Source organism: Protopterus annectens, chromosome 11.part0 (assembly GCF_019279795.1).
Source record: "Protopterus annectens isolate FY-2018-M chromosome 11.part0, PAN1.0, whole genome shotgun sequence".
Lineage (NCBI taxonomy): Eukaryota > Metazoa > Chordata > Ceratodontiformes > Protopteridae > Protopterus > Protopterus annectens.
The window spans coordinates 190490181-190517888 of record NC_056745.1 but is presented as its reverse complement, the minus strand read 5'-3'; the positions used below and the strand labels follow the sequence as shown (position 1 = coordinate 190517888).

General features: G+C 40.4%; 1 protein-coding gene across 1 annotated transcript in view; it reads right to left on the bottom strand.

Annotated features, from left to right (window-relative positions):
* Window positions 1-2613: 2613 nt before the first annotated feature.
* Window positions 2614-27708, bottom strand: part of LOC122815258 (protein FAM180A-like) — a 365897-nt gene continuing 340802 nt past the window's right edge. The window contains exon 3 of the mRNA XM_044087609.1: window positions 2614-5737. Within this exon, the coding sequence (XP_043943544.1) occupies window positions 5414-5737 (324 nt within the window). The 3' untranslated portion in view covers window positions 2614-5413. The remainder of the gene's footprint in view (window positions 5738-27708) is intronic.

Below are 27708 nucleotides of genomic sequence, written 5' to 3'. Positions count from 1 at the left end.
AGCATCGGAAACCATCCATGTGCAACTAAAAACGGGCAAAACTGCCTTTCAGTTTGTAGCCTGCTACAGAACACCCTCCCTATTACAGGAACCCCACTTGGCATTCCTGAGAACACTGGAGAATATGAAGGTCTCTCCAAATACTATGTTATTGGGTGACTTCAACTACCCAAGCATTGACTGGGAAAACTACTCAAGCCCAAATACCCTCGCCCAACGGTTCCTTGAATTTATAAACTCTAACACAATGGAACAACTGGTCACCACTCCCACAAGAGGGAACAACATATTGGACCTGGTCATCACCAACATGGGGACTCTATGTTCCACACCAGAGGTAAACCCCTCATTGGTAAGATCAGACCATAAACAAATTTCCCTGGACATCCATATCCCATCCCCACCCCAGCCAAGGAAATCACTGTAAAGAATTTCTCAAAAGCCAACTTTGCACTTCTCAAGACTGAGGTGGAATCCTTCAAAGCCCCTGGGCCAGAGGATAATACAGCCCAATCCGCAGAATCCTTTACAAATGCATTCTATGAGCACCTGCAGGAATGCATGGATCGTGCTATCCCAAATAAAACCAAGACTCACTCCTCCAAAAACAGGAGACCGGTCTGGTGGACCCCAGCCATAAATAAGCTATACAACAGAAGGAGGAAGCTACTACATGACAGAGCAAAATCCCAAAAAGGGAAGGCATCTCTGATCAGTATTAACAAGAAACTTCGATCCCTCATAAAATCATCAAAGGCCAGCTTCGAAAGAAAAATTGCCCTAGACACTAAAGATAATCACAATGTGTTCTTTAGTTATGTCAGGAACATGGGTGGAAACTCCCAGATATGCTCTGAATTGTTGCATAACGGTACAAAATATATCAAACCTACAGACATAGCCAACATCCTGGCAGACAGATTCAGCGCAAACTTCTCCCACCCTTCCCCCCCCAAAGGAGCAAATGCCTATCCCAACTGAATGTAACCTCCCTGACATCACAGATGCACAGGTGAAAGCTGCCATCTCCAAAGCAAAAAACACAGCATCTATGGGAAAGGACGGTGTCCCAGGCTGTGTCTTACACGAGCTCCAAGAAGAAATGAACCCTCACATTAAGTCACTGTTCAAACTTAGCCTTACTACAGGATATGTAGTACAGCTACAGTGGTCCCACTCCACAAAGTTGGTGCCACAACGGACCCCGGAAACTATCGCACCATAAGCCTGACTAGTCTGGTCTGTAAAGCTATGGAGATATTATCATGGAACTCATAAACAAAGACATTGGGAGCCTCCAGACACTGGACCCTATCCAATTAGGGTTTGTTAAGGGCAGATCTTGCCTCTTAAACCTAGTTGATTTCTTTGAAACAGTTACCAAAGCCATAGATGAGGGCAAGGTAGTCCACACAGCCTACCTGGACCTCACAAAAGCCTTCGACACAATACCCCACTCGGGCATCATAAATAAGCTTACCAGCTTAAATATCAACCCCTATATCACAAGATGAGTTGCAAACTGGCTCAGAGATAGAACCCACATGGTCAGACTCACAGGTGGCATGTCTGAATCCAAACCAGTTATAAGTGGCATCCCACAGGGCTCAGTTCTGGGACCTATCTTGTTCGGTATATACTTCTCTGAGGTTCAGGCTAACACGGGGGGATTATGGCTGACAAAGTTTGCAGATGACTGCAAACTGGGGGCCATAATCGAATCTCCAGCTGACACAAGCATCCTCCAAAAGGGCCTCACAGAGATGGATGCTTGGTGCCAGAGCCACGGCCTCAAGCTAAATGCTAAAAAGTGCATAGTCATCCCCTTTGGGAAAAACAAGGTGCCCACAAATTACCACATAGGTGGTAATCCATTAAGTACGGAAGAAGTAATTAGAGATTTGGGGACCAACGTAGATAGTAATCTCTCCTTTGATAATCACGTTGCCAAAGTGGTTAGAAAGACCTTCTATATAGCCCACCTTATCACAAAAGGGTTCGCATCTAGATCAATTGAGGTCATTGTGCCCCTCTACTCGTCACTCATCAGGCCCATAATTGAATACAATGCCCCTTTTGGGATGTACCTTATCCGACACCTGCAGCAACTGGAGAGGCCCCAAAAGTACCTCACTAAGAGGATCATGGGCTACAAACAGATGTCCTATGCAGCTTGACTAAAGAAACTCCAGCTCTACTCAGCTGCTTACCACCTACTCAGAGGCGATCTATGCCTGACGTACAAAGCCATGTCAAACCCAGAATTAATGGACATGCTCCACCTCAAAAAATCCAAGTCCCTTAGAGCTACATGCTCCAGGGACCTAAACCTCAGCACAAAAATAAATAGGACATGCTGGAGGAACAGATTCATTTCCCAGAGGCTCCCCTCACTCTGGAATAGAATCCCAGTTCATATTAGACATAGCCCCTCGCTGACCCTCTTCAAGCGAAATCTGGACGCGTGGATGGGAAATCACAAATTCACCCCTGGGATCTCTTCTGTGTCCCTGCTAGACAGAGGCACAGTAAACTAATCTTAAAAGGGTACCTTCTGTGACCTACTTTACAGAGGCACAGTAGGCTAATCTAATAGGGAGGTAGAAGCCAAATACACTCTGGCTAGGCTTATAAATGCCCTAGGGCAGATAGCCTAGTATCTACCTATGAGCCTATGAACCTATGAACCTCTCATCCAATAGCTGTGAGTGTCCTATCAGTGTCCTCTGCTCATTTCCCTCCTTATCTCTGTCAAAGGTCAGTGTCCTTTACTGCCATATCCTTCCCACTAGTTACTCACAGTAAAAGTCTCAGATTCTCACATATTTAGAATATTGGTAAATAGAGCACAACAGCTAGTAATATGATCTCACTATCAATGACAGGAATCCTTCAGTTACACCAGCAATCCCACAGTCAGTGGATACAGCTGCCCCAAGACATCCACCACCAAACAATTAGCAAAACAATAGAATTATGCTGAGGCCACTGTCTCACATAAGTGCAGGCCACAAGCAGTGTGGCTCACAGTCTGTCAACTAACACAGTTATCCTTGCCCTTACAGATATCCGGGTTATAGGAGTGTGTTGCTCACCTCCGTTTCACCTTAACAGCACTACAGTCGGAAAACACTGCTAGCTCCTGAGACCAGGTATGTTCTACCACCCACTCTGTATATGGTCAGACTCTGCAGATGAGTTAAATAAAAACTGTCTTCATGAGTCACACACATCATTTTACAGGCAGGGTGGACTTTGCCACATAACCTGCAGACCGTCCTAAGCTCTGTTCTCCAAAACACAACCCATGCCACTCCTGTCCTGAATTTCATCTCAGTATAGCCTGTCAGGCCAACAGAATTACAGAACCTGGCTCTAGTGCATCAGTGGTCAGTCTTCATGAATCTGTCCCTGTATCCATAAGACCCATTTAGTACATATTTATTGCAGTGGCAGCTCAAAATAAGGGTGACAAAAAAGGCAGGGAGACAGACACACGGACAGTAAGACTGACAGAGGCTCTTAAAGCACCTAAAGTGATAAAGCAGTAACTAAAATTAAATTCTAGTGCTCACTTATAAAAAAGAAGACTGATGAAATTGAGACCATACCTGCAAGAATGTGGAAAATCTTGCAGACAGAACTCTGCACAATAATGCTAACAGAGCTTGTCAGATTTTGTAGTACAGAAGCCATGATCTAGTACAGTATGGAGGTTCATTACTGAGAAGCTTTGTAATTTTGTGTAGAAACAAATAATCCATGCACTGCTTGTTGAGAAAAATATTACAGAGGTGTAGCTACATATGACCGGAAATTTCTAGAAATCAGCAAGAGGCGTTACAAAGTACAGTCTGCCACATAGTGCCTTACTTCTGGAATTTCTCCATTCACTACTTAAACACATTAATGAATGGTTCATTTTCTAAGATTATGCAGGATCAAATAGAGAGTCTGTAAGGAATTCATTACTGCTCTCATGTGGGCATTATAGCACTATTTTATAAGGAAAAATGTGTCAGAATGCAAGTCTGTATTATTTTGAAAAATATCAAGCAGTGTATGATATGGGCTGTTGAATCAACATTATCTGCCCCTTTCTTTTAGGTAACTGAAGTTGAAGTGAGCAAGTCTCACAGTCCTGTGACAATATATTGTAATAGCAGACAGAAAGGTATGCCTTATTTCAATTTTAGAGGTAATGTAGGCTTTCAGAATATATAGGTACTGAGCCTACCTTGACCAAAACAGCATTGTTACAGTAAGGCACATACTGTCACAGAGAACTTCAAAGAGTAAATAACGTTTAAGAATGTACGTGTCTAGTTTGATAAAGCATTTGTAAGAGAATGCATCGTGGAAGAATCTTGTGGAGCATTACACACCTGCAGCATGCTCACAACATAATCCTTGACCATTGAATGGATAACACGCCTACAGAGAGGGACAGCACTGAAAATAAAGTAATAAAGCATAACACTGAGTACCTACAGTAAACACACTGTGATGGCAAAGGTATGACATAGTAAATAACATAAGCAGTATATCATGTGGCATTTTCTGAGGGACAAGCTTTAAGTATAAAATACAGCCCACAATGGCAAACAGAGTGATGTCATTCATTTGAGATCAGTGTCTATAGCATACCTTCACAGAGGCGACATGAACTCAGGATCACAGAACCCAAACAAGTATAATAAAATATGGTAAAAATTGCAAAAATAATACTTCCAAAGGGGATGGGAGAAAGAGGCAGAGACATGCAGCTGGTCATCACTTGGTTCTGACATGCTCGGTACTCCCTTACTATATGAAAGTTAGCCTGAATCATAAAGTAGCCATGTAGACAGTAGACCATGTAGGCAGTAATGGGATGAATGACTTTTAGCATGCACACATCCAGGACACATAAATACTTAGGGCTAATGACATTGTTCTACACAGGTCCTAATGAATCCATGGATGACCTTTCTGAGTGTGTGGCTGTCAAAAGATTCTGCACACAGAATTCTAAAATTGTATATTGAAATTTGGACATTTGTAACTCAGACAAAATATGACAAATGAATATGAAGGTGCAACATGAATGCAGAATGTATATGGCATATATTAAATTAAATTTCATTTTTAAGGTAATTTGTACAAAGAATCAGTTCTTAATGAATTGCATAAACAGACAAATACCATAAAAATGTGCATGCAAAACCTTAATGGTCATAAAATGTACAAACATTCTGCAGTACAGTTAGAGGATTATGATACTGAGGAATATATGAATGGTAAGATGCAAGCATGCTGCTTGCAAGGAACATTCATAATCCAAATGAAAGGTAAAATTCAATGAAAATATACAAAATGTAAGCTTAATTGCAACTATAAATCTATGGGTTTTTTCAGTAGTTTCAACAGAACATCAGTATTCCTTTAAATCTTTTTTTAGTGCTTGGTAAAGTTTTAGAAAGGAATCTGCCCAGATATCTTTACTGCTACCAGGAACTCGAGCAGCCTGGTAAGCTATGTAAACCATTGTTAGGACAGTTCTCTCAAAGTCCTCCTTTGTTAATGGAGTAGCATAGGTCACTAATGCAGAGTTCAGTCTCTTAATCTCCGGAATGGTCTTAGGAATGATATCATTGCAGAGCACGTCCAGTTTGGTTGCTATCCTCAACGATGCAAGTTCTTCATCTTTTACTGAAATCTTCAATTTTTTGTCTAGTTCAAGACCTGAGAAAAGAAACTAACACAGGATTCTGTATTAAACAACTATCATTAATATGCAAATGAAAACTGCAACATATGCAAATACTACATGACAACAGAAATAATAAAACAGGAGAACTTAAGTGTCTTATTGCAAAAAGTGAATAAAGTTACTCAGCTTATCCTACAGACCCTCATTTTATTAATGCTTACCATATCCATAATGTTGTTTATAATTTGACCCCAGCTATAGAACTTACATCAGTCGTGTTACTTGACAGATTAATGTATGCATGCTTCACTTCTGTAATGTATAAAATGTGTTTGAATGTCCTCGTAAACGTTTTCCTTTTTCTCAAAAATCTTTCATTGAATGTATATTCATAGATGCACAAAAAGTACTTGTACGTATCCAAAATACAGAAATGACAGTATAAAACAAAATGAAACCGTATTACATCAAATACAATTTAGCAGATAAGGCAAAATAGTGTTTTGACACATAAATATTATCTATCCTGTATTTTTCCCACTATACCTACTAAACACTAAGTCTACCTTCATCAGCCCATTTCATTCATTCCCTCATTCTTAGTATTTCTCATTGAGGTTAACAGTGTGGGGGGGGGGGGTTGTCATGAAGGCAGTCATGGCTGATTTGGGTCATCACTGGCATTATGGGAATGAAAGCATCTGTTCTGATGCCAAAACCACCACTAGAGGCTGAGGTGTGCAACCAAGTCACTGTAAGAGCATCCTATGTCCTCCCCCTACATCTGTGTGCTCCCACAAAAACACACACATGAATGCACATAGACACACATGCAGACACATGAGGGCTACCATCACTGGTTTGGGATTGCCAAACATGTCTCCTTGTTCTCGACTAGGACCACTCTCCCCCCAACCCCACCCTCCAGACAGACAAGCTGACAAACGCTTTTCACACATCTTCACAGGCCTGATTCTTCCAACACCCAAAATGTTATTTGATGTTAGGTCATCTGAGTCGTAGTCAGGGATTTATCCTTCTGTACAAAAAAGCCAGCAAAGCGTAAATAATCTTACGGGTGGCTAAAAAGTGATGCAGAGAGTCATAACTATAATCAAACGATGTCAGGTTACAGAAGTTGTCTTGTATGACAGCATGTAAAGGGCTCCAAGTAAACTTAATAGATGAACAAAAATATCTAAAAATACAACTGAGGTAGAAGTTAAGGAGTTTGGGTGATTTGATACAAGATTGTCCAACTGCATTTGAAATAATCACACTTGTTCTTAAATTTAATAGAAAATGTATATGTATTAAGGTATTTCTGTGTAGCAGATTTTTTTTTTAAATATACTTCCTGAAAAGAGTTCCATTGTGTAGTAATAAAAAAAAAATTCAACAAAGTGGTAATACTTATACTGGTGAAAAAGTAATTCTTGTTAGACTTTTTAAGTTAAGATTTAATACAGTTTATTGCCAAGACATTTTTTCTTGTATGATATGAACATTACTAATTGTAATCTGGGACTATACATTGTGAACAGGTGGCACTCTAGTACTAATTTGGGACCATAAATTGTGAACACACGGGCAGTGCCAAACAGTTTGTAGAATGTCAACATTTAGATTCTTTTCAAGCTCACAAGCTTATAAGAGTGCTTGGAAATTAACTGTCTGTGGTCATCTTAAACATCATCCTTCTATCCGTCTTAAAGATGCATTCTTCAAGGAATGAATGAGAACTTGAGCAGAACTATTTTGGACTTGATGAACTCTGTTGCATATTTATATACATTGTTAAAACTTGTTCATTGGACAAATCCTGATGCATATTTACATAGCTTGCTGAAACATTGTATTCTTTATGGAGTACAGTTGTGTTGTCTATCCACATTTTAAAGGGGCTAAGTCACTGCTGCACTATATTTTATTTGCTTTTCTCTATTACTGTAATAACATTCTACCATGTTTACATGTAATTTCTACAGATAAACTGGTCTACTGAAAACAAATATTAATGAGCTGTAAAGAAACAGCATTATTTCCTTTCCTTGTCATATAATTTTTATACTTGTTATATTAATTCTGTTTCTGTTTCTGTTGAGTAATTACCAAAATTTGAGAGTGGCACAGTGATATACACTTCTGTTTACAGGTAGATCCCAAGGTAAGAATGGAAGGTAGTAGAAATATATCATGTATAATGTATGCTACATATCTTGATTGCAGTGATATATGCAATTACAAGAGCAGAATGAGAAGTAACTAAAATGTTTTAGTATTGCAATAAATGTGGACAAACATTAGGCAGAAATCATTTGAACACCTAGTGCTACAACATCATTACACAGACAACCTTTAAAACAGAAGAAGTGAATGTTACCATGGAAGGACACGAAACTGATAATGGGCGACTTCCACTATCCCACTATTAACTGGGAAAACTACTCGTGTACCAACTCCTTAGCTCAACGCTTTCTGGAATTCATAAACTCCAATGCCCTGGATCAACTTATCCACAGCCCTACCAGGGGCAACAATATCCTAGACCTAGTCATTACCAATATGAGTGACCGGGGTTTCACACCTGAAGTTAATTCCTCATTGGTCCGATCTGACCATAAGCTAATCACCCTTGATATTCACATCCCACCCCCAACCACCATTAAGGAAACCACGGTAAAAAATTTCTCCAAAGCCAACTTCATGCTTCTTAAGACAGAAGTGGTGAACTTCATGACACCCATGCAGATGGACAATACAGTTGCAACTGCTGAATCCTACACAAATGCACTCTATAAGCACTTACACGAGTGCATGGATCATGCTTTCCCAAACAGAACCAAGACACTATCCTCCAAAAAAAGGAAGCCAATCTGGTGGTCTCCTGCCACAAACAAACTGTACAACAGAAGGAAGAAACTGTTGCAAAAGAGTAAAATCCCATGAGTGGAGGAGCTCCCCGGTCAGCCTCAGTAAGAAGATGAGATCCCTTATAACATCCTCCAAAGCTAGCTACGAAAAGAAAATTGCCACTAATTCTAAGGACAGAATTCTATAGCTATGTCAAGAATTTTGATGGCAACACCCAGATCTGCTCTGAGTTACAGCATAATGGCACGAAAATTACAGAACCGACTGATATTGCCAACATCCTGGCAGATAGGTTCAGTGGTAACTTTACCCCCACTCACCCCTTAAAGGGCCCATATCTATACAGGAAGAATGCAAAGTCCCTGTAATCACAACTACACAAGTAAAAGCTGCACTCTCTAAAGACAAAAACGCAGCATCCATGGGACCGGATAACATCCCAGGCTGTCTTTTACACGAACTTCAGAACAAACTGGCTCCCCACTTAAGCACCATGTTCAATAATAGCCTCACATCAGGCTTCATGCCCAGTTAATGGCACACAGCAACAGTTATTCCACTCCACAAAGGGGGAGCCACCACTGATCCCGGGAACAATCGGCCTATTAGCCTGACGAGCCTGGTCTGCAAGGCCATGGAACGTATCATCATGGAACTCATAAACAAAGACATTCGTAACCTCCAAACTCTAGATCCCACCCAGTTCAGGTTTGTGAAAGGCAGATCATGCCTCCTGAACCTGATCGACTTCTTTGAGGCACTCACCAAAGCCGTAGATGAGGGTAAGGTGGTTCATACAGCCTATCCTGACCTCGCCAAGGCTTTCAACACCATCCCCCATTCTGGAATTATAGCTAAACTCACTAAACTAGGTATAAATCCCTATGTCACAAGAAGGGTTGCCAACTGGCTCACTGACAGAACCCACACTGTAAAAGTTGCAGACTCCAAATCTGACCTCAAACCAGTGACAAGTGGAGTACCACAGGGTTCAGTCCTGGGACCTTTCCTGTTTGGTGTCTACTTCTCTGAAGTACATGCTACCACAGAAGGCCTCTGGATAATGAAGTTCGCAAATGACTGCAAACTAGGAGGCATAGTCAAGTCCCCAAATGATGTGGGCATCCAACAGAAGGGCCTCGCTCAGACAGATGCCTGGTGTCAGAGCCATGGCTTCAAGCTTAATGCCAAAAAGTGCAGTGTCATCCCCTTTGGTAAAAACTCTGTACCCATGAACTACCACATAGGCAGCAATCTACTTAACACTGAATGTGTGATAAGAGACCTTGGGACCCAGGTGGACAGTAGTCTCTCCTTTGATAGTCACATTGCCACAGTAGTCAGGAAGTCCTTCTATGTGACACACCTCATCATAAAAGGGTTCTCATCCAGGAAAAAAGAGGCCATTGTTCCCCGCTACTCAACACTCATTAGACCCATTATAGAGTACAACGCCCCTTTTGGAATGTACCTCACAAGACATCTGCAGCAGCTGGAAAGGCCACAGAATTACCTCACAAAGAGGATTACTGGCCTCAAATAAATGCCCTACACTGACCATCTCAAAAAACTCCAGCTTTATTCCATAGCATATTGCCTACTCCGAGGTGATCTCTGCCTAACATATAAAGCTATGTCAAACCCAGAGCTGTTGGGCATGCTACACTTAAAGAAATCCCAATCCCTCTGAGTTACATGCTCTAGGGACCTAAACCTTGTCACCACAATAAACAGGACATGCTGGACAGATAGATTCTTGTCCCAGAGACTTCCCATACTCTGGAACAGGATACCCATCTATGTCAAGCAAAGTTCTTCATTAGCACTCTTCAAGAAAAATCTTGATGAGTGGATGGGAAATAGGAAATACACCCCGGGGATCACTTCTGTGTCTCTGCTTGACAGTGGCACAGCAAAATAACTTTCTTCGGTGACGTAAGCCAGGGAACCTTGTTGGCTAGGCTTACGTAGGCCCTTGGGCCAATAGCCTGGTACCTACCTATGAACCTATAGGTGGGAATGGAGCAGGATAATGTCATCAATAGGGAATGTGAAGTCTCTAAGATATGCTATTAAGGTAATGGCTGACTATAGGTGAAGACAGCTTATTGACCAGTACAGTCAAAAATAAATAAATATATAACTTTAGTTTGTGAACAGAGGTAGTGGTACCTTTAAATGTGGTTCTTACATAGCTTGTAATTACATTTTGGAAGGACCAGTTGTTAATATTATGCATTTTAAGAGCAATATTAGTATTAATTCATATTTTCACTGTAATTCTGAAGGAATTGTTTAGATTGCAGCCTGTACTAATTGCAAAGCATATTATATTGGGATGACAACATGCAAACTATTTAAAAGAATAAAAAGCATTTGTATGTTAATATAGGTACAGTAATCAGTGTACACAGTTTTAAAAGTTTTATTTTTGTGTTTTTGATAGTATTGTATTATACTATATGGGATGGAACTGTAAAAATAAACTAGAAATTAAAGACATATTGTGGCAGCTGAAAATTCACTGGATTTAATGGCACTATAAAGTGTTTTTGAGTGAAAGAAGGCTTATGAAGTGAAGCTTTTTAATAAGTGTTGATGGGATTGTAAAATTAACTTTTTATTGTTATTGGTTGAAAGGATAGACCACACGACTGATGTGCTAGTATGCATTTTTTTTAATTATTCTGAAGAAGTAGGGCCAAATATGTTAAAATTATTAAAAATGGATCTTCTGCAGACACTGCTTTTGGTGTTTTTAATTTGTTTTGTTTTTTTTACCCCTAAACCTGAATACATAGCTTTGTTTTTAGTCACCAGTAGAGTAGATGGGGAAGATAGAAGATTAAAATTACAAAGATTCACAGTACAGAGGATAGAAAACTGCGAGAGAAGTAATGTAGGTTAAAAGATCTGGGTCTCATGTTTTGATGAAGGATGTATAGATACTGGACTTAAGAAGATTGAAGGACCGGCGGTGAAAACGAGGTGCGAAGATAGGTGCCATTCATATATGTTGGTCCTCCATAGTTTGTGCAAATGTTTTTTAACCACCTGATTTTGAAAACATAACATATCTTCCGGATTTATTTGGGATATTTTAACCTGTTAAACAAAAATGTTGCAAAATTATATATCTTAATTATACAGAAGAGTTCAACATTCAATGAAAAATGGGCTCAAATAAAATACTTTACTGTAAATGAAAAACAAGGCTTCTTCCCCATACTTCAAGTGTGCCAAACCTCAGAGTTAGTTTTTAAAGTTATGAAGTCAAGTTAATTCAGCTGAAGAAACATGCAAGATTGCAGATCACAGAAAAAACAACATGTATTAAATTAATACTTGTATAACAATGAAGATGATTTTTAGGAACTGTATTGCACAGATTATTAAAATGCCCATAACTCATGCTGTTTTATATATATATATATATATTTATTGTGTGTGTGTGTGTGTGTGTGTGTGTGTGTGTGTGTGTGTGTGTGTGTGTGTGTGTGTGTGTGTGCGTGTATATATATATATTATAGGGACCTCTGAGAATGACAATGTATTACCAATAATATGTTCACTTCTTCTGTACTTCAATGTTCATTTCAGATAAAATTATATATTCTGGCTGACTTACTGAATTATTCATAATTCATGCAATTCTTTTGTAGTTCATTTGTTATTTCAGCTTAAATTATATCTGCAATGAATAATATAAATAAAATATTGTTTACCATAAAGAAGCCTAGTGAGTGATGCATGTGAATGCCAGTTACTGAATGTAGACAGGATCAGTTGCTGGTTATATTTTCATTAACACAGGTACCAACATTAGAATAAAAGAAATTAAATGAGCATATATGTATTGTGAGGTTAGTGCTCCATAAAAGACTCAAAACAATTTGATTTGGGCAGTACAACAAGCAATGTCAATACCTCAGTGTATATGCATTATTTTATTTCACATTGTGTGTGTGTGTGTGTGTGTGTGTGTGTGTGTGTGTGTGTGTGTGTGTGTTTGGAAACTGGACTGTTTTTAACAATGTGCTAGTCAATATTCACATGTCTTTAAAAACAGTGCATTTCTACAATATAATTTCTTATTTCACTCCACAAAGAACTGAAATGCAAATTCAGTATTCAGAGTATTAAAGCTGTTCATGAATCTGTTTTTTTTTTGTTTGTTTTTTTAGTGTTCAGGATTCATTAGTTCCTGTATCTGTTATTAATTTTAACTATTTATTCAGACCTGAATCTGGATGCAACTTTAACTGTTTCATTAATGCAAGAAAGCTTTTATATAGATACGCATTATTATTTTGAAGGCACACATAATGTATAGCATGTTACCTTTGTACGGCTTAATTTGTTTTTAGTTTATGCCTTTAAATAAATATTTGAGTCAGTTACACTCTGATTACATTTGTTTATACATAAATTATTTACTGTATGACATATTTGTACTTGTTTTAGGCATTACATGACAGATTACTTACCTGTTTAGCATTTGTGCATTTCATAACTTGTAAAAAGACCCAAATGTTAGGTAATCAAGGATAAATAATTTCATTAAATTCATGGAAATGCAGGGCCATACCTCTCAACTGCCCAGACGTTTGCAGAATGTCCAGATTTTTGTCTCATATTTTTGGTGTATTACTCATAGGACTGAAATCACTAAATAATGACATTCATTTGAGATTCAGACTTCATAACTTTCAAAAAACACATGCTAACACAAATCCCATTATTCTAACACTTTCTGAGTCTATAATAGTAATATTTAAAAACTCTGTCTTTATTTTGGGGCCTTTGTCTCCTCATTATTTTATGCATTGTCCAGATTTCGTGCACTAAAAAGTTGAGAGGTATAATGCAGGCTTAATAAAAGTTCATGCACCATGAACAGTTTACAAGTTTGGAAGGGTCTACTACAACCACTGGAGTCCCAAGCACTTGAAAACCACAGTCTCAAATCAGGGACTTGAGCATCTTGCAGCTTGTGCAGGTTGTCACTCGAACTTGAATATGAATTTGGGCAAGCAGCTACCACACCATACCCAAACATTATTCAAGCAAGGACATTGTGACAGCTATAGTGAGGGAGTGGGAGGGGCATTTTAGGGTTAAGGAACAGAAAAAGAGTTTTAAGATTAAGTAGCAGTTGTAGAAATTACGTTTAAGGAGGGGGACTTGGTGTTTTATGTTTGGGGAATGATGGAGAAGTTTAGGGTTAGGGAGGGAGACTGGAGTTTAGGGTAAGAGGAAAGGATTCAGGTTGGGAACTGGTTGAAAGTTTTAGGGTTAGAGTTGGGGTCATGTAGGGGTTATACAATTTTATAGGGCCAGGTGTTGTGACCCTATAAAATTGTATAGTCCCAACTGAGTCCTATAAAATTAAATAGGGTCAGGCATTGTGAGTGTTATATACTGGACATCAGGCTAGTCAGAGCCTTTGCACTTGCTTTTTCAAGCAAGTGGCAGCGAGCAAGTGTGTGACAACCTACAAGTATGTGAGTATGTATAACTGAACACATCAAAAACCTCAGGCTCAAGCTATATGCTATCAACAAGCTAAATTTCTTATCAGTCTGAGTTATTTTCCAAAAAAAAAAAAATGACATGACAGAAATCATATACATCAGCTTGTTTTGTAAAATCCTTTTTTTTCTGACAAGTTAATGAAATGTCAATTGGAAAAATATCTGCTTCACCAAAGTTGCAAAAATGAATGCACAGGCCAACTTTCTGAAAAATGGATAACCAGTAATAAAAGAGTTGTCAAGATATAAATTACAGAAGGTTGGAATAAATCAGTTTAATACCTATGAAATGCTAATATTCTTGTAGGACAGGCATATCAATTTATCCACAACCCCTTTTTCTATTTTTTTTTGCAATATCACTTCAACAGTGACAGTCATCTAGAGCCAACACACACACACGCACACACACACACACACACACACACACACACACACACACACACACACACACACACATATGGGCATGACAGTCATATATTGTGTCATAATCAGCAAAGCTATACAGCCCTGCTGCATTGTAGTCTGGATAAGAAAAAAGCACTGTGTTCCAAGAGGGTCACTGTTGCATTTTTGTACCATATTCAATACTGCACTATGAGACGTAAATACATATTCAATAAATATAGAATGTTTTTACTACCTTTTGTCACTTTCCATAGAGAATATCCTGCCTTCTATGCAAAGTCATGCCTTTTGTGTGACATACAACTGGTAATGTTAGGGATCAAACTGAATCCCATTTCCATTTTATGCTTCTGAGATCTGTTGAAGCATCTTAGCAAAATCAAATCAGTGAGCACACCTAAACAGAAATAACATTTTACAAGACGTCTGGCAGGCAGATGGTTACATTTTGCAATGAAAGCAACTTGTTTGATGTTGCAGCTTCAAAAGCTTTTAGGTTGTTGAGTAATTGTGGATACCAGCGGAAAGAAGTATGTAAGTTCTGTTCATATTGTAAAATGGAACATAAACTCCATTCCTGTACATTCCTGCTTACTTTCATCTCTAACAGTTTCTTAGTAAAACACAGAATACTAAGTGGAATGATATATAAAACTGAACCAGCATGTTTACTTATGTATGTTACCAGCTATCTTGTCCTGCAAAATGGTCATGCATTAAATACAACACATGTCTGTCATAATGTGAAAAAAAAAATCAACTTGCTAAAAATATCTTTTGTATTTTGGAGTGATGGACAGAAGTGAGACAAGGTTTTCTTTCCCAAAAATATGCTACTGTGGCAATGTTTTGATTTCCAAAGATATGTATTTTTTTGTAGGTAATGTAAATGCTAGAAGTAATTACGTACCATCCATGTTTTAAGTGGCAAAAAAAAATACAAGAACACCGCCACAAGCAAACATGAAAAAACGTGAAAAATGCCTTATGCAAACCTCTCTGAAAAATTCCTCAAGCAATACTTACTGCTTAGAAATATTCTATCTTTTATATAGAACTACTCTAAATGCATTTTACATTTTGAGATGAAAATATCTAATTTCAGGCTGTATATTTTGAAATAATTAAACTATTGATTTCTTAATTTAAGAATTTTCTTTCATATGCAGGAAGACGAAGTGTAAGAGCCATTCTGATATGTTATAAAGGAAGTATGGGAAATTCTTTTATATATATATATATATATATATATATATATATATATGTGTATATATATATATATATATATATATATATATATATATAGATTCACTAGACAATCTCGAAATACTGAAATGTTGAATTTCAGTATTTTGAGACTGAATAGTGGAAAACCCACATACCCGAAAACCCAAAACCACGAATAGCACAATCGCAAACAAGCACACACACATAGACCTACCTAACTACACTAAAACAAACATAACACACACAAACACAACATAACACACAAACACACCTACCCTACCTATAAGTAGGGGGGCAAGCCCCCCTGCACCCACTACCCCTCTACTTATATATTCTAACTCCGAGGTCGCACTAAACACACAAGCAAACAAAAAACACCACTACACACACTCACACACACTAAAAACCCTACCCAATGCCCTTACACAAACACCACTTACTTGAAACCCCAGATAAACCCACAAACCGCACCACGTCACAAACACGACACCACAATAGCATATTCGACATTTCTGCATTCAACATAGTGTAGTACTGAACCTATATGCTATGCATGCTCTGAGAATTAATCTCAGCCCATAGAAAATGTAAAGAAAACATAATTGTTTGCGGGGGGCTGCACCCTCACAACCCCCTGCTACTTAGTTTTTCTAAATCTGAGTTCACACAGTACATGGGGATTGTCGATCTAGTACACACTTTATATATGTGTGTATGTAGAACAGAGAGAGATAAATATGCATTCACTCTGTTGAACTTACACTTTGTCAGCAGAATAAACAACATAAACATCATGAGAAATACTGTTTACATAGTCAAATGTTTTAGATATCAAAAGAAAGAAGGTCAGTTATATGCAGTTAAGGTAAGTCTGGGCTTGGATTTTAATGTCAAATCTTTCAGATGTACCAAAAGTTAAAATTTTGGCATTAGGGAATGTGAGCATTTGTACAATGTTTGCAGGTTAGGGTTAGAGTGATTGCTAGGTACGGGGATAGATTTAATGTTGTGCATGTGTGCTGTTATTTGTGGTCTGTTAGTTCCTGACTATTTTGTGTTGGGTTAATGATATGGAAAGGGTTTTTCTTAAGGTTAGGTGTAGGATAGGGTAAGTGTTAGAATGCATTATTAACGTATTCCAGGGTAATGAAGTTACAAATGGGATAACAAAAACAAATATGCAAGAGACGCTACAAAACATTCTCTGACATTTGCACTGAGGATTCTCAAATTTAACAGTATTCCTCACTACTTCCAATCCAAATTAATGGAATTTCATTCTAAAAGGAGATATTTGGGCATTCTAATTTCATCCCCTTTGCTCCCACAGTGCACTGTGTTCAAAAAATAGCTTTCCAAGAAAACAAGATCACAATAGGATGCCTACCCTAATGAGGGTATTCACTGTTAGAAAAAAAATTAAAAGTAGTTATTGGGCTGCTGACATGTTTAGATTAATTAGACCTTCAAAAAAATATCATTTTTTTCATGTTCTGACCGTAGGGGACCTTGAAATGTGGTTACATAAAACAAATGGACTTCTGTTCATGCTACACACTTAGAAAAACAAACACGATGAAGGAACCGTGTGACTTCAATAGTAAAACATCCTCATTATATATAGTAGCAATTATTGTTATAACTTTATCGGCCAAAAGGCAAATGATGAGGGTGATCCACTGTCCAATAAGTAGCATATAAATCACAAGAATATAGCTCATACTCCAGATGAGTTGGGTGACAAGACTGAACTCTCTAGAACTTATTATTATTTTTTTATTAAGTGACATAGCTTCATGTTGACCATTTGGCTTACTGTTTGAAGTAATTAGCTATAGGTAACTTTCATAAATAGCTAGATTAAATTCTGTTAGTATCTGTTCTCATTCTGTTTGATAATGAACAAGCACTGTATGCAAATCAAAGTTCACAAGTCATAGGTTCATAGGTTCAAAGGTAGATACTAGGCTATCTGCCCTAGGGCATTTATAAGCCTAGCCAGAGTGTATTTGGCTTCCGCCTCCCTATTAGATTAGCCCACTGTGCCTCTTTAAAGTAGGTCACAGAAGGTACCCTTTTAAGATTAGTTTACTGTGCCTCTGTCTAGCAGGGACACAGAAGAGATCCCAGGGGTGAATTTGCGATCTCTCATCCACACGTCCAGATTTCGCTTGAAGAGGGTCAGCGAGGGGCTATGTCTAATATGAATTGGGATTCTATTCCAGAGTGAGGGGAGCCTCTGGGAAATGAATCTGTCCCTCCAGCATGTCCTATTTATTTTTGTGCTGAGGTTTAGGTCCCTGGATCGTGTAGTTCTAAGGGACTTGGATTTTTTTAGGTGGAGCATGTCCATTAATTCTGGGTTTGACATGGCTTTGTACGTCAGGCCTAGATCACCTTTGAGTAGGCAGTAAGCAACTGAGTAGAGCTGGAGTTTCTTTAGTCAAGCTGCATAGGACATCTGTTTGTAGCCCATGATCCTCTTGGTGAGGTACTTTTGGGGTCTTTCCAGTTGCTGCAGGTGTCTGGTAAGGTACATCCCAAAAGGGGCATTGTACTCAATTATGGGCCTGATGAGTGACGAGTAGAGGGGCACAATGACCTCTCTTGATCTAGATGCGAACCCTTTCGTGATAAGGTGGGCTATATAGAAGGTCTTTCTAACCACTTTGGCAATGTGATTATCAAAGGAGAGATTACTATCTACGTTTGTCCCCAAATCTCTAATTACTTCTTCCGTACTTAATGGATTACCACCTATGTGGTAATTTGTGGGCACCTTATTTTTCCCAAAGGGGATGACTATGCACTTTTTAGCATTTAGTTTGAGGCCAAAGTTTGCAGTCATCTGCAAACTTTGTCAGCCATAATCCCCCCGTGTTAGCCTGAACCTCAGAGAAGTATATACCGAACAAGAGAGGTCCCAGAACTGAGCCCTGTGGGACGCCACTTGTAACTGGTTTGGATTTGGACATGGCACCTGCGATTCTGACCATGTGGGTTCTATCTCTGAGCCAGTATGCAACCCATCTTGTGATATAGGGGTTGATATTTAAGCTGGTAAGCTTATTTATGATGCCCGAGTGGGGTATTGTGTCGAAGGCTTTTGCGAGGTCCAGGTAGGCTGTGTGGACTACCTTGCCCTCATCTATGGCTTTGGTAACTGTTTCAAAGAAATCAACTAGGTTTAAGAGGCAAGATCTGCCCTTAACAAAGCCGAATTGGGTAGGGTCCAGTGTCTGGAGGCTCCCAATGTCTTTGTTTATGAGTTCCATGGTAATACGCTCCATCGCTTTACAGACCAGACTAGTCAGGCTTATGGGGCGATAGTTTCTGGGGTCCGTTGTGGCACCATCTTTGTGGAGTGGGACCACTGTAGCTGTACGCCATTCTTTGGGTACATATCCTGTAGTAAGGCTAAGTTTGAACAGTGACTTAATGTGAGGGTTCAGTTCTTCTTGGAGCTCGTGTAAGACACAGCCTGGGACACCGTCTGGTCCCATAGATGCTGTGTTTTTTGCTTTGGAGAGGGCAGCTTTCACCTGTGCATCTGTGATGTCAGGGAGGTTACATTCAGTTGGGATAGGCATTTGTTCCTTTGGGTGGGAAGGGGGGGAGAAGTTTGCGCTGAATCTGTCTGCCAGGATGTTGGCTATGTTTGCAGGTTCGGTATATTTTGTACTGTTATGCAACAATTCAGAGCCTATCTGGGAGTTTCCACCCATGTTCCTGACATAACTAAAGAAGGCCTTGTGATTATCTTTAGCGTCTAGGGCAATTTTTCTTTCAAAACTGGCCTTTGATGATTTTATGAGAGAACAAAGTTTCTTGCTAATACTGATCAGAGATGCCTTCCCTTTTTGGGATTTTACTCTGTCATGTAGTAGCTTCCTCCTTCTGTTGTATAGCTTATTTATGGCCGGGGTCCACCAGACCGGTCTCCTGTTTTTGGAGGAGTGACTCTTGGTTTTATTTGGGATAGCACGATCCATGCATTCCTGCAGGTGCTCATAGAATGCATTTGTAAAGGATTCTGCGGATTGGGCTGTATTATCCTCTGGCCCAGGGGCTTTGAAGGATTCCATCTCAGTCTTGAGAAGTGCAAAGTTGGCTTTTGAGAAATTCTTTACAGTGATTTCCTTGGCTGGGGGTGGGGGCGGGATATGGATGTCCAGGGAAATTTGTTTATGGTCTGATCTTACCAATGAGGGGTTTACCTCTGGTGTGGAACGTAGAGTCCCCATGTTGGTGATGACCAGGTCCAATATGTTGTTCCCTCTTGTGGGAGTGGTGACCAGTTGTTCCATTGCGTTAGAGTTTATAAATTTAAGGAACCGTTGGGCGAGGGTGTTTGGGCTTGAGTAGTTTTCCCAACCAATGTTTGGGTAGTTGAAGTCATCCAATAACACAGTGTTTGCAGAGACCTTCATATTCTCCAGTGTTCTCAGGAATGCCAAGTGGGGTTCCTGTAATAGGGAGGGTGTTCTGTAGCAGGCTACAAACTGAAAGGCAGTTTTGCCCACTGTTAGTTGCACATGGATGGTTTCTGATGCTTTGTGCAGTGCCACCAACCTGGAGGTGTAGGTATCTTTGTTGAATATAGATACTCCCCCTCCTTTTGTGCTTCAGTCTGAGTTTTGGGGCTGAAACACATGGTATGAGTTATAACCTGGCAGTGCTGGGGTGCTCTCAGGAGCCTTAAAGACTAGACTTTCTTTTTTTACCCTATTTTATTATTCAAATCATTTGCACTATATAATAATGTGTTTATTATCATCTATAGCATGAGTTCTATTTACTCTAGATTTGATTATGTAATGCTGAATAATTTACATCACCTTAAAAAGAAAACATGGCTATAAGTCTAAGAATAAGAAAAAAGAAGCATGAAATCTTGCCTCAGGCAGGTATTAACCATTACTGTCATTTTTAAAAGAGGAAAAAAGAATTGTTGATTCTGACTTGACAATACCAGCTTTAAGATGGATCACCAGGCTTTCTTCATAGCACAAAAAAAATAATGTCTTTATAGCAGGCATACAATTTGCTAAAATGGCCAATTAATAATCCCCCACTGTTCTTCAAGGTGTGGGATATGCTTTACTGACAACCTTTGTTAGATGAAAATAGTGTCAGCTGATCCTTCTATTTCAGCCCATCCAAGGTGGAGCAATATTTCACAATAATATCTTCCCTTCAAAGCTCTATTTTTCAATGTATTTATGATGAAATACATGTTTACAGTCTGTCAGCAATTAAAATCTCAACCCTGGTCCACAGATGATGACAGAAAAGAAAATGAAACAGCCTTTAATGTCTGATGGTCACAGTACTGAAAATGCAAAATATGAAACTACAAAGATAAAAATAAGCTTCTGACATACAACCTATGACACTTCTAACCAATGTTTACTTACACAAATGAAAAGCACCATCTTTTAGCCAACTGTTCAATGCGAATTAGTAAGTCAGAAAAACATGAAAAGCGCAACAAATCTTTTTATGCGGAGGGGTAAGTCCCTGTAATGATTGGGGAGAGATGGAATTTGATATATAATTCTGACATTTGTAAATAAATGTAAAATACAGGCATGTTTTCTTGATAATAAATGTAAAATACAGGCATGTTTTCTTGAGTGTAAAAGAATACTGTGAAATGTGGAACTGCAAAATATGTGACAACATTGCACTCTACTGGCCCAGTGAAGTATGTTGTGACCCTTTCATGTTAGAATTTGGCTCCAATGAGTCTGGATGAAGGTTTCATGCCCATTGTTTTAAGGCTAAAGTTTATGACCAGAATATAAATGTGGAATGTGCTTTATTGCTCTGATTTCTGTTAGAGTATACATGTGAAATGACTTATATTGTTGTAAGTTTCTGAGCAGTTGTTAGATTGCTAAATAATGCAATTTGTGGCTTGAGAACTCCAGACTAAGTGTCAAAAATTATGTAATTTGGGAGGGCCTTAGAGACATGTTTGTTAGTAATGTTTAAATACTATTTCTAATAAGAGACTGGGAGCATTTTAATCTTGGATATCTAACTCATCACTCTGCCTTATGCTCACACGTGCGTTTTAGCATTGTGATTTCTTGTAGGAATAGTTAAAGCTAGTAAAGATTAATTAGGTATTTTTCTTTGAAATCAGGCCTGTCCTACTGTATTATTTTAAGTTTCTGTGTGATCTCTGAACTCTTAGATATCTCTGTGGTGTAGTAGTTTTGTCTTGTGTTTTAATTATTTATTATTAAATATTTTTAAAACCTACTACCTGTGGCTGGTTTATGTAGAGATAAATTATGCTTTAGAGTACATGATATACTTATAGAGTTTACTGTCTAAGCCCTTCCAATAAGCATAAACTGAATAGTTACATTACCATTGGATAATAATATTGCACAGTAATAATTGGACACCCTTTTAAGGGCCTTTTAGTAGCTGACAATTAACTGGGTGGTCTGGGTAATAAGGGCAGAGCTGGAGAACCTGTGCCAGCCTTTTCCCAGGAAAGTCTGTGTGGTTGTATAACCTCTTCTCAAAGTGTGTGTGTGTGTGTGTGTGTGTGTGTGTGTGTGTGTGTGTGTGTGTGTGTGTGTGTGTGTGTGTGTGTGTGTGTGTGTGTGTATCAGCTACCTGGGCAGAGACATGAGGCACTGGTTAGACAGAGAGGGTACTGGAGGTTTTAGCTTGCCCAGTTAGGCTGAGACCAGGACCCTATAGCTGTGCCAGTGGGGAGTCTTATTGGGGACCTGGTGAGCAAAGGAGCAACCAGCCCCAGACTGACTGTGATCTCTGTGTGCACTTAAGGGAAATTGTACTTTACTGTGTGTATTAGTTATTCTTTCGTCTCTTCTATGAGACAACCTCCATGGTGTTAGTGGTGATGACTGAGGCTCCTTGATTGCTGGGCCAGGGCATGGTCGTCACAAGTGTTTGGCAGTGGTGGGATCTACTTCACATACTAATTGGCTTGCAGTGGTGTGGGTAGAGCAAATTCCTGTAGCTTATGTACAGTGATCTCTAAAAGTGTTTTGTACTCTAAAACAGCCACACAGTGTATACTCAGTGTTCAGATCACAGTTGTTTTATTTCTTTTGTTAGCTTAGTGTTAGTCAGGGTGAGCAGGCAGCACGTCAGCAGAGGAGTATGGAAAGCTGACAAGGAGCCAGCTGGTGGAGATGTGCCAGGCTAGGGGACTGGTGCATGGAAACCTGACTAAAGTAGACCTTATTGCAGCCTTGGTTACAGCTGCATCAGAAAACAGCAGCCTGGAGGACAATCAGATTGACAGTGGAGATACAATATCCTCGGAGAATGGACAGCTCAACCTTTCTCCAGTGGACTTAAAAATCCATCTGGAGCTAAAGAGACGAGTTGGAGGCCAGGCATATGGAACTAGAAGCAGCCGAGAAAATGAGGAGTCTACAAGATTAGGAAAATGAACAGCAGAGGAGGCATGAGTGGGAAATGCTGACTCATCACTAGAGTCATGGAGGTAATGGGGAAGGGAGTAACCGGACCCCAGAAGCACAAAATGTCAGTAAATTTCTTACACAGTTTAAAGAGGGGAATAATTTTGATAGCTTCATTCATTTATTTGAGCAGGTATGTAAACAGCATGAACTTGTCCAAGGGCTCTGGGTACGGTTCCTGACCCCCTTACTCCATGGTAAAGCTGTAACTTCTTTAGCAGAAATGCATGACACTGACTATTTTGATTATACTGCTGTAAAAAGACACTTGTTGGAATGTTTTAAGCTAACACCTGAAATGTATAGGAAAAAGTTTCATGAGTATAGACGCAAGGCAGATGAAAATGCATGTCAATATGTTGTTGGACTGAGCACTTATTTTCATATCTGGGTGAGTGGATGTCAGGTACCCACTTTTGAAGGGCTGGTAGACCTTTTGGTGAGGGAACAAGCCATTAGCACTTTGTCTGAGGACATGAGGATCTGGTTAGCTGATAGACAATGTGCTACTACAGATGAGTTGGAGAAGGTGGGAGACCTATACCTGGCCAGCAGGCCAGCCCTGCACAGGAAGGGGACTCACAGTACTGCTCATGGGTCTAAAGGAAACTATAATGGGCAGCACAGACTGCCCAAACAGAATCCGCCAGTAGCAGGGGAAGCCACTAGTCCAGGTACACATCCAAGAGCTAAGGTTAAATGTTTTGAATGCAACCAGTGGGGCCATGTGCCATACAGGTGTCTACGGAGGCAAGGTGGGGAACCAAAGGTGAGGGAGCCAGTAAGTGGGAAAGACAAAATGCCAATAGTGGGTTGTCTTGAGACAACAGGGGTATGGAACTACCATCCTGCAGATGTCCTGAGAGGAAAGTATTTGGATGAGGCAGTACTATGTACTTATGCAGTTACATGCAGTGAGGCTAGGAGACAAGCATGTGGGTCTGGTAGCCTGGGGGAGACCCAGACAGACTGCATACTTGAAGCCAGGACTGCTGAGATGGTTACTTCAGAGAGTGAGCTACACTGTAGCAGTGAGACTGAATGTGAGCCAGCTGCTTATGGGTACTGATGTTCCCTTGGACAGGGTAACTGCAAAGGTAGAGGTGAGTAGTAGTACTCAGGTTGACAGTGAGGCACCGCTATCAGAGGATGCCAGATTTCCTGTGGAAGGGAAGCTGGGAAGGGTTACAAGGAGAGACTTGAGACAGGCTCAGCTCTCAGACCCTACATTGCAAGGCCTGAGGCAGGTAGCTGGGGAGGCACCTGATTCTCAAGGGAAGGGGGAATCTGTATACTGGAACAAAGGGTTACTGTATAGAGAGTGGACCCCTGAGGGAGGGTTAGAAGGTGAGAGAGTACAGCAGTTGGTAGCGCCTAGAGCTTACCGTCTGGTGCTTCTAGCCATAGCCCATGATATTCCTTTTGCAGATCATGTGGGCATAAAACGTACAAAGTGGCATATTATGCAAAACTTCTATTGGCCTGGAATTTCCAGAGATGTAACAGGGTACTGCAGGACCTGTGAGCAGTGCCAAAAGTTAGCAAGGCAGGAGACAAGGTGAGAGCGTCTCTGATGCCTTTGCCTGTGATTGAGGAGCCATTTCAGAGGGTAGCTATGGATATTGTGGGTCCTCTGAGTACCCCAAGTTCCACAGGGAAAAAGTATATCTGATTGATAGTGGATTATGCTAATACTCTGAGGCAGTGGCTTTGTCCTCCATTGAGGCTGAGAAGATGGCAAATGCTTTACTAGAGATTTTCAGCAGGGTAGGTTTCCCAAAGGAAATACTGTCTGACAGAGGTGCCAATTTTATGTCAGACCTGCTGGCTTGTCTGTGGAAGTCTTGTGGGGTGAAGCACATGAAGACCACCCCCTACCATCCACAGACTAATGGTCTTGTTGAGAGGTTAAACTCTACAATCAAATCCATGTACGGGCATTTGCAGATCAGTTTAAGAGGGAGTGGGACAAATATTTGCCCCATCTGTTGTTTGCTTACAGAGAGGTTCCCCAGGAATCCACAGGTTTTTCACCCTTTGAGTTGCTGTATGGGCATAGGGTGAGGTGGACCTCTAGATTTAATTCGAGATGAGTGGGAAGGTAAGTGTGAGTCTCACAAGGAGTCTGTTGTGGCATACATCCTAACCTTCAGAACAAGGCTCAGGGAACTCATAGGCTTGGCCAAGGAGAACCTAGCAGAAGCCCAGCAACAGAAAAAGGTGTGGTATGACAGGAATGCTCGAGCTAGAGAGTATGCTGTAGGACAGCAGGTGATGATTCTTATTCCTGTCAGACACAACAAGTTGCAAGCAGCTTGGGAGGGACCCTACAAGGTGGTAAGAAAGGTAAGTGATGTTAACTACATGGTGGAACTGCTAGGCAGAAGGCAGGGGTTCAAATTGTACCATGTTAACATGATGAAACCTTACCATGATAGGGAGGCCCTTGTGCTGAGCATTTGCAGTGGATTACAGGAGGAGTCTGAGAGAGATCTTGTGACTGATCTCCTCAGTGAGGCTCGGGCTGACACCTCAGTGGAAGGGGTTGCAGTGTCCCAGTAGCTATCTCCTACCCTGGTTCGAGAAATACAAGCAGTGTTCCAGGAGTTTGGGGGCATGTTCACTGGGAAACCAGGGAACACCCACCTGGTGCAGAACCAGGTGGATACAGGACCTCAAAGGCCTATCAGGCAGACCCCTTATAGGGTGCTTAAGAGAGTCAAACAGACTCTGAGGGAGGAGGTACAGGAGATGTTTGAACTATGGGTGATTCAAGAGTCCAATAGTCCCTGGGCCTCACCAGTGGTGTTGGTGCCAAAGATGGATGGCAGCACCAAGTTCTGCGTGGATTACAGGAAATTAAATAGTCACACAGAGGCAGATGCTTACCGCATGCCTAGGACAGATGAGACCCTAGAGCAGCTGGGTGGGGCTAAGTATCTTGCAACCATTGATCTTACCAAGGGTTACTGGCAGGTGCCCTTGACTCCCAGTGCTAGAGAAAAATCAGCCTTTGTGACTCCTTTTGGCTTGTATGAGTTCACAAAGATGCCCTTTGGGATGAAGAATGCCCCAGCTACTTTCAAGCGGCTGGTAGATCATATCTTAGCAGGAGCAGGAGGGTTTGCCCTTGCTTACATGGATGATATTGCTATCTACAGCCATTCCTGGCAACAGCACCTTTGGCATGTCAGTGAGGGGCTGGGCAGACTACAGAGGGCAGGGTTGACCACTAAGCCAAGAAAATGTCAGGTGGGTATGGCAGAGGTCTCCTACCTAGGACATAGAGTGGGGAGTGGTAAGATAAGGCCAGAACCTGCCAAAGTGGAAGCTATTCAAGCATGGCCTGCACCTGTTACCAAAAAGCAGGTGAGGGCATTCTTAGGGACAGCAAGGTACTACAGAAAGTTTGTTCCTAATTATAGTACCATAGCTGCTACCCTCACAGACCTGACAAGGAAGAACAGGCCAGATAAGGTAGTGTGGACCCCAGCATGTGAGCAGGCATTTCAGAAGCTTAAGGAAGCTTTGGGAGGACCCCCTGTGTTAGCCAGTCCAGACTACAGCAAAGACTTTGTTGTGCAGGTGGATGCTTCAAACTATGGGGTGGGGGGGCTGTACTTAGCCAGATTTCTTCAGAGGGAGAAGAGCACCCAGTGGTTTATCTCAGTCATAGGCTCCAACCCAGGGAGGAATGCTATGCAGAGGTAGAAAAGGAATGTCTAGCCATAGTGTAGGCACTACAAAAACTTCAGCCTTATCTGTATGGAAGAAAATTCACTGTGATGATAGACCACAACCCTCTAACATGGTTAAACAGAGCCAGTCAGCAAAATGCCAAGTTGCTAAGATGGAGTCTGGGGTTGCAAGCATATGATATGTCAGTGCAGCACCGCAGTGGGAGTAGCAATGCCAATGCAGATGGGCTCTCAAGACCAGGAATGGGGTGAGGTACACCCAGATAGACCTGACACTCTCAAGCAATGTTTCTCAAGGGGCACTTGAAAAACTTGCTTGAGTTCCCAGGGGGAGGGGGGGAGATATGACAATTGGGAAGAGATGGGCGAAGGCTGCCAGCCTAGTCAAATAGAATTTGATATATAATTCTGGCATTTGTAAATAAATGTAAAATACAGGCATGTTTTCTTGAGTGTAAAAGAATACTGTGAAATGTGGAACTGCAAAATATGTGACAACATTGCACTCTTCTGGCCCAGTGAAGCATGTTGTGACCCTTTCATGTTAGAATTCAGCTCCAGTGAGTCTGGATGAAGGTTTCATACCCATTGTTTTAAGGTTAAAGTTTATGATCAGAATTTAGATGTGGAATATGCTTTATTGGTCTGGTTTCTGTTAGAGTATACATGTGAAATGACTTACATTGTTGTAAGTTTCTGAGCAGGTGTTAGATTGCTAAATAATGCAGTTTGTGGCCTAAGAACTCCAGACTAAGTGTAAAAAATGATGTAATTTGGGAGGGCCTTAGAGACATGTTTGT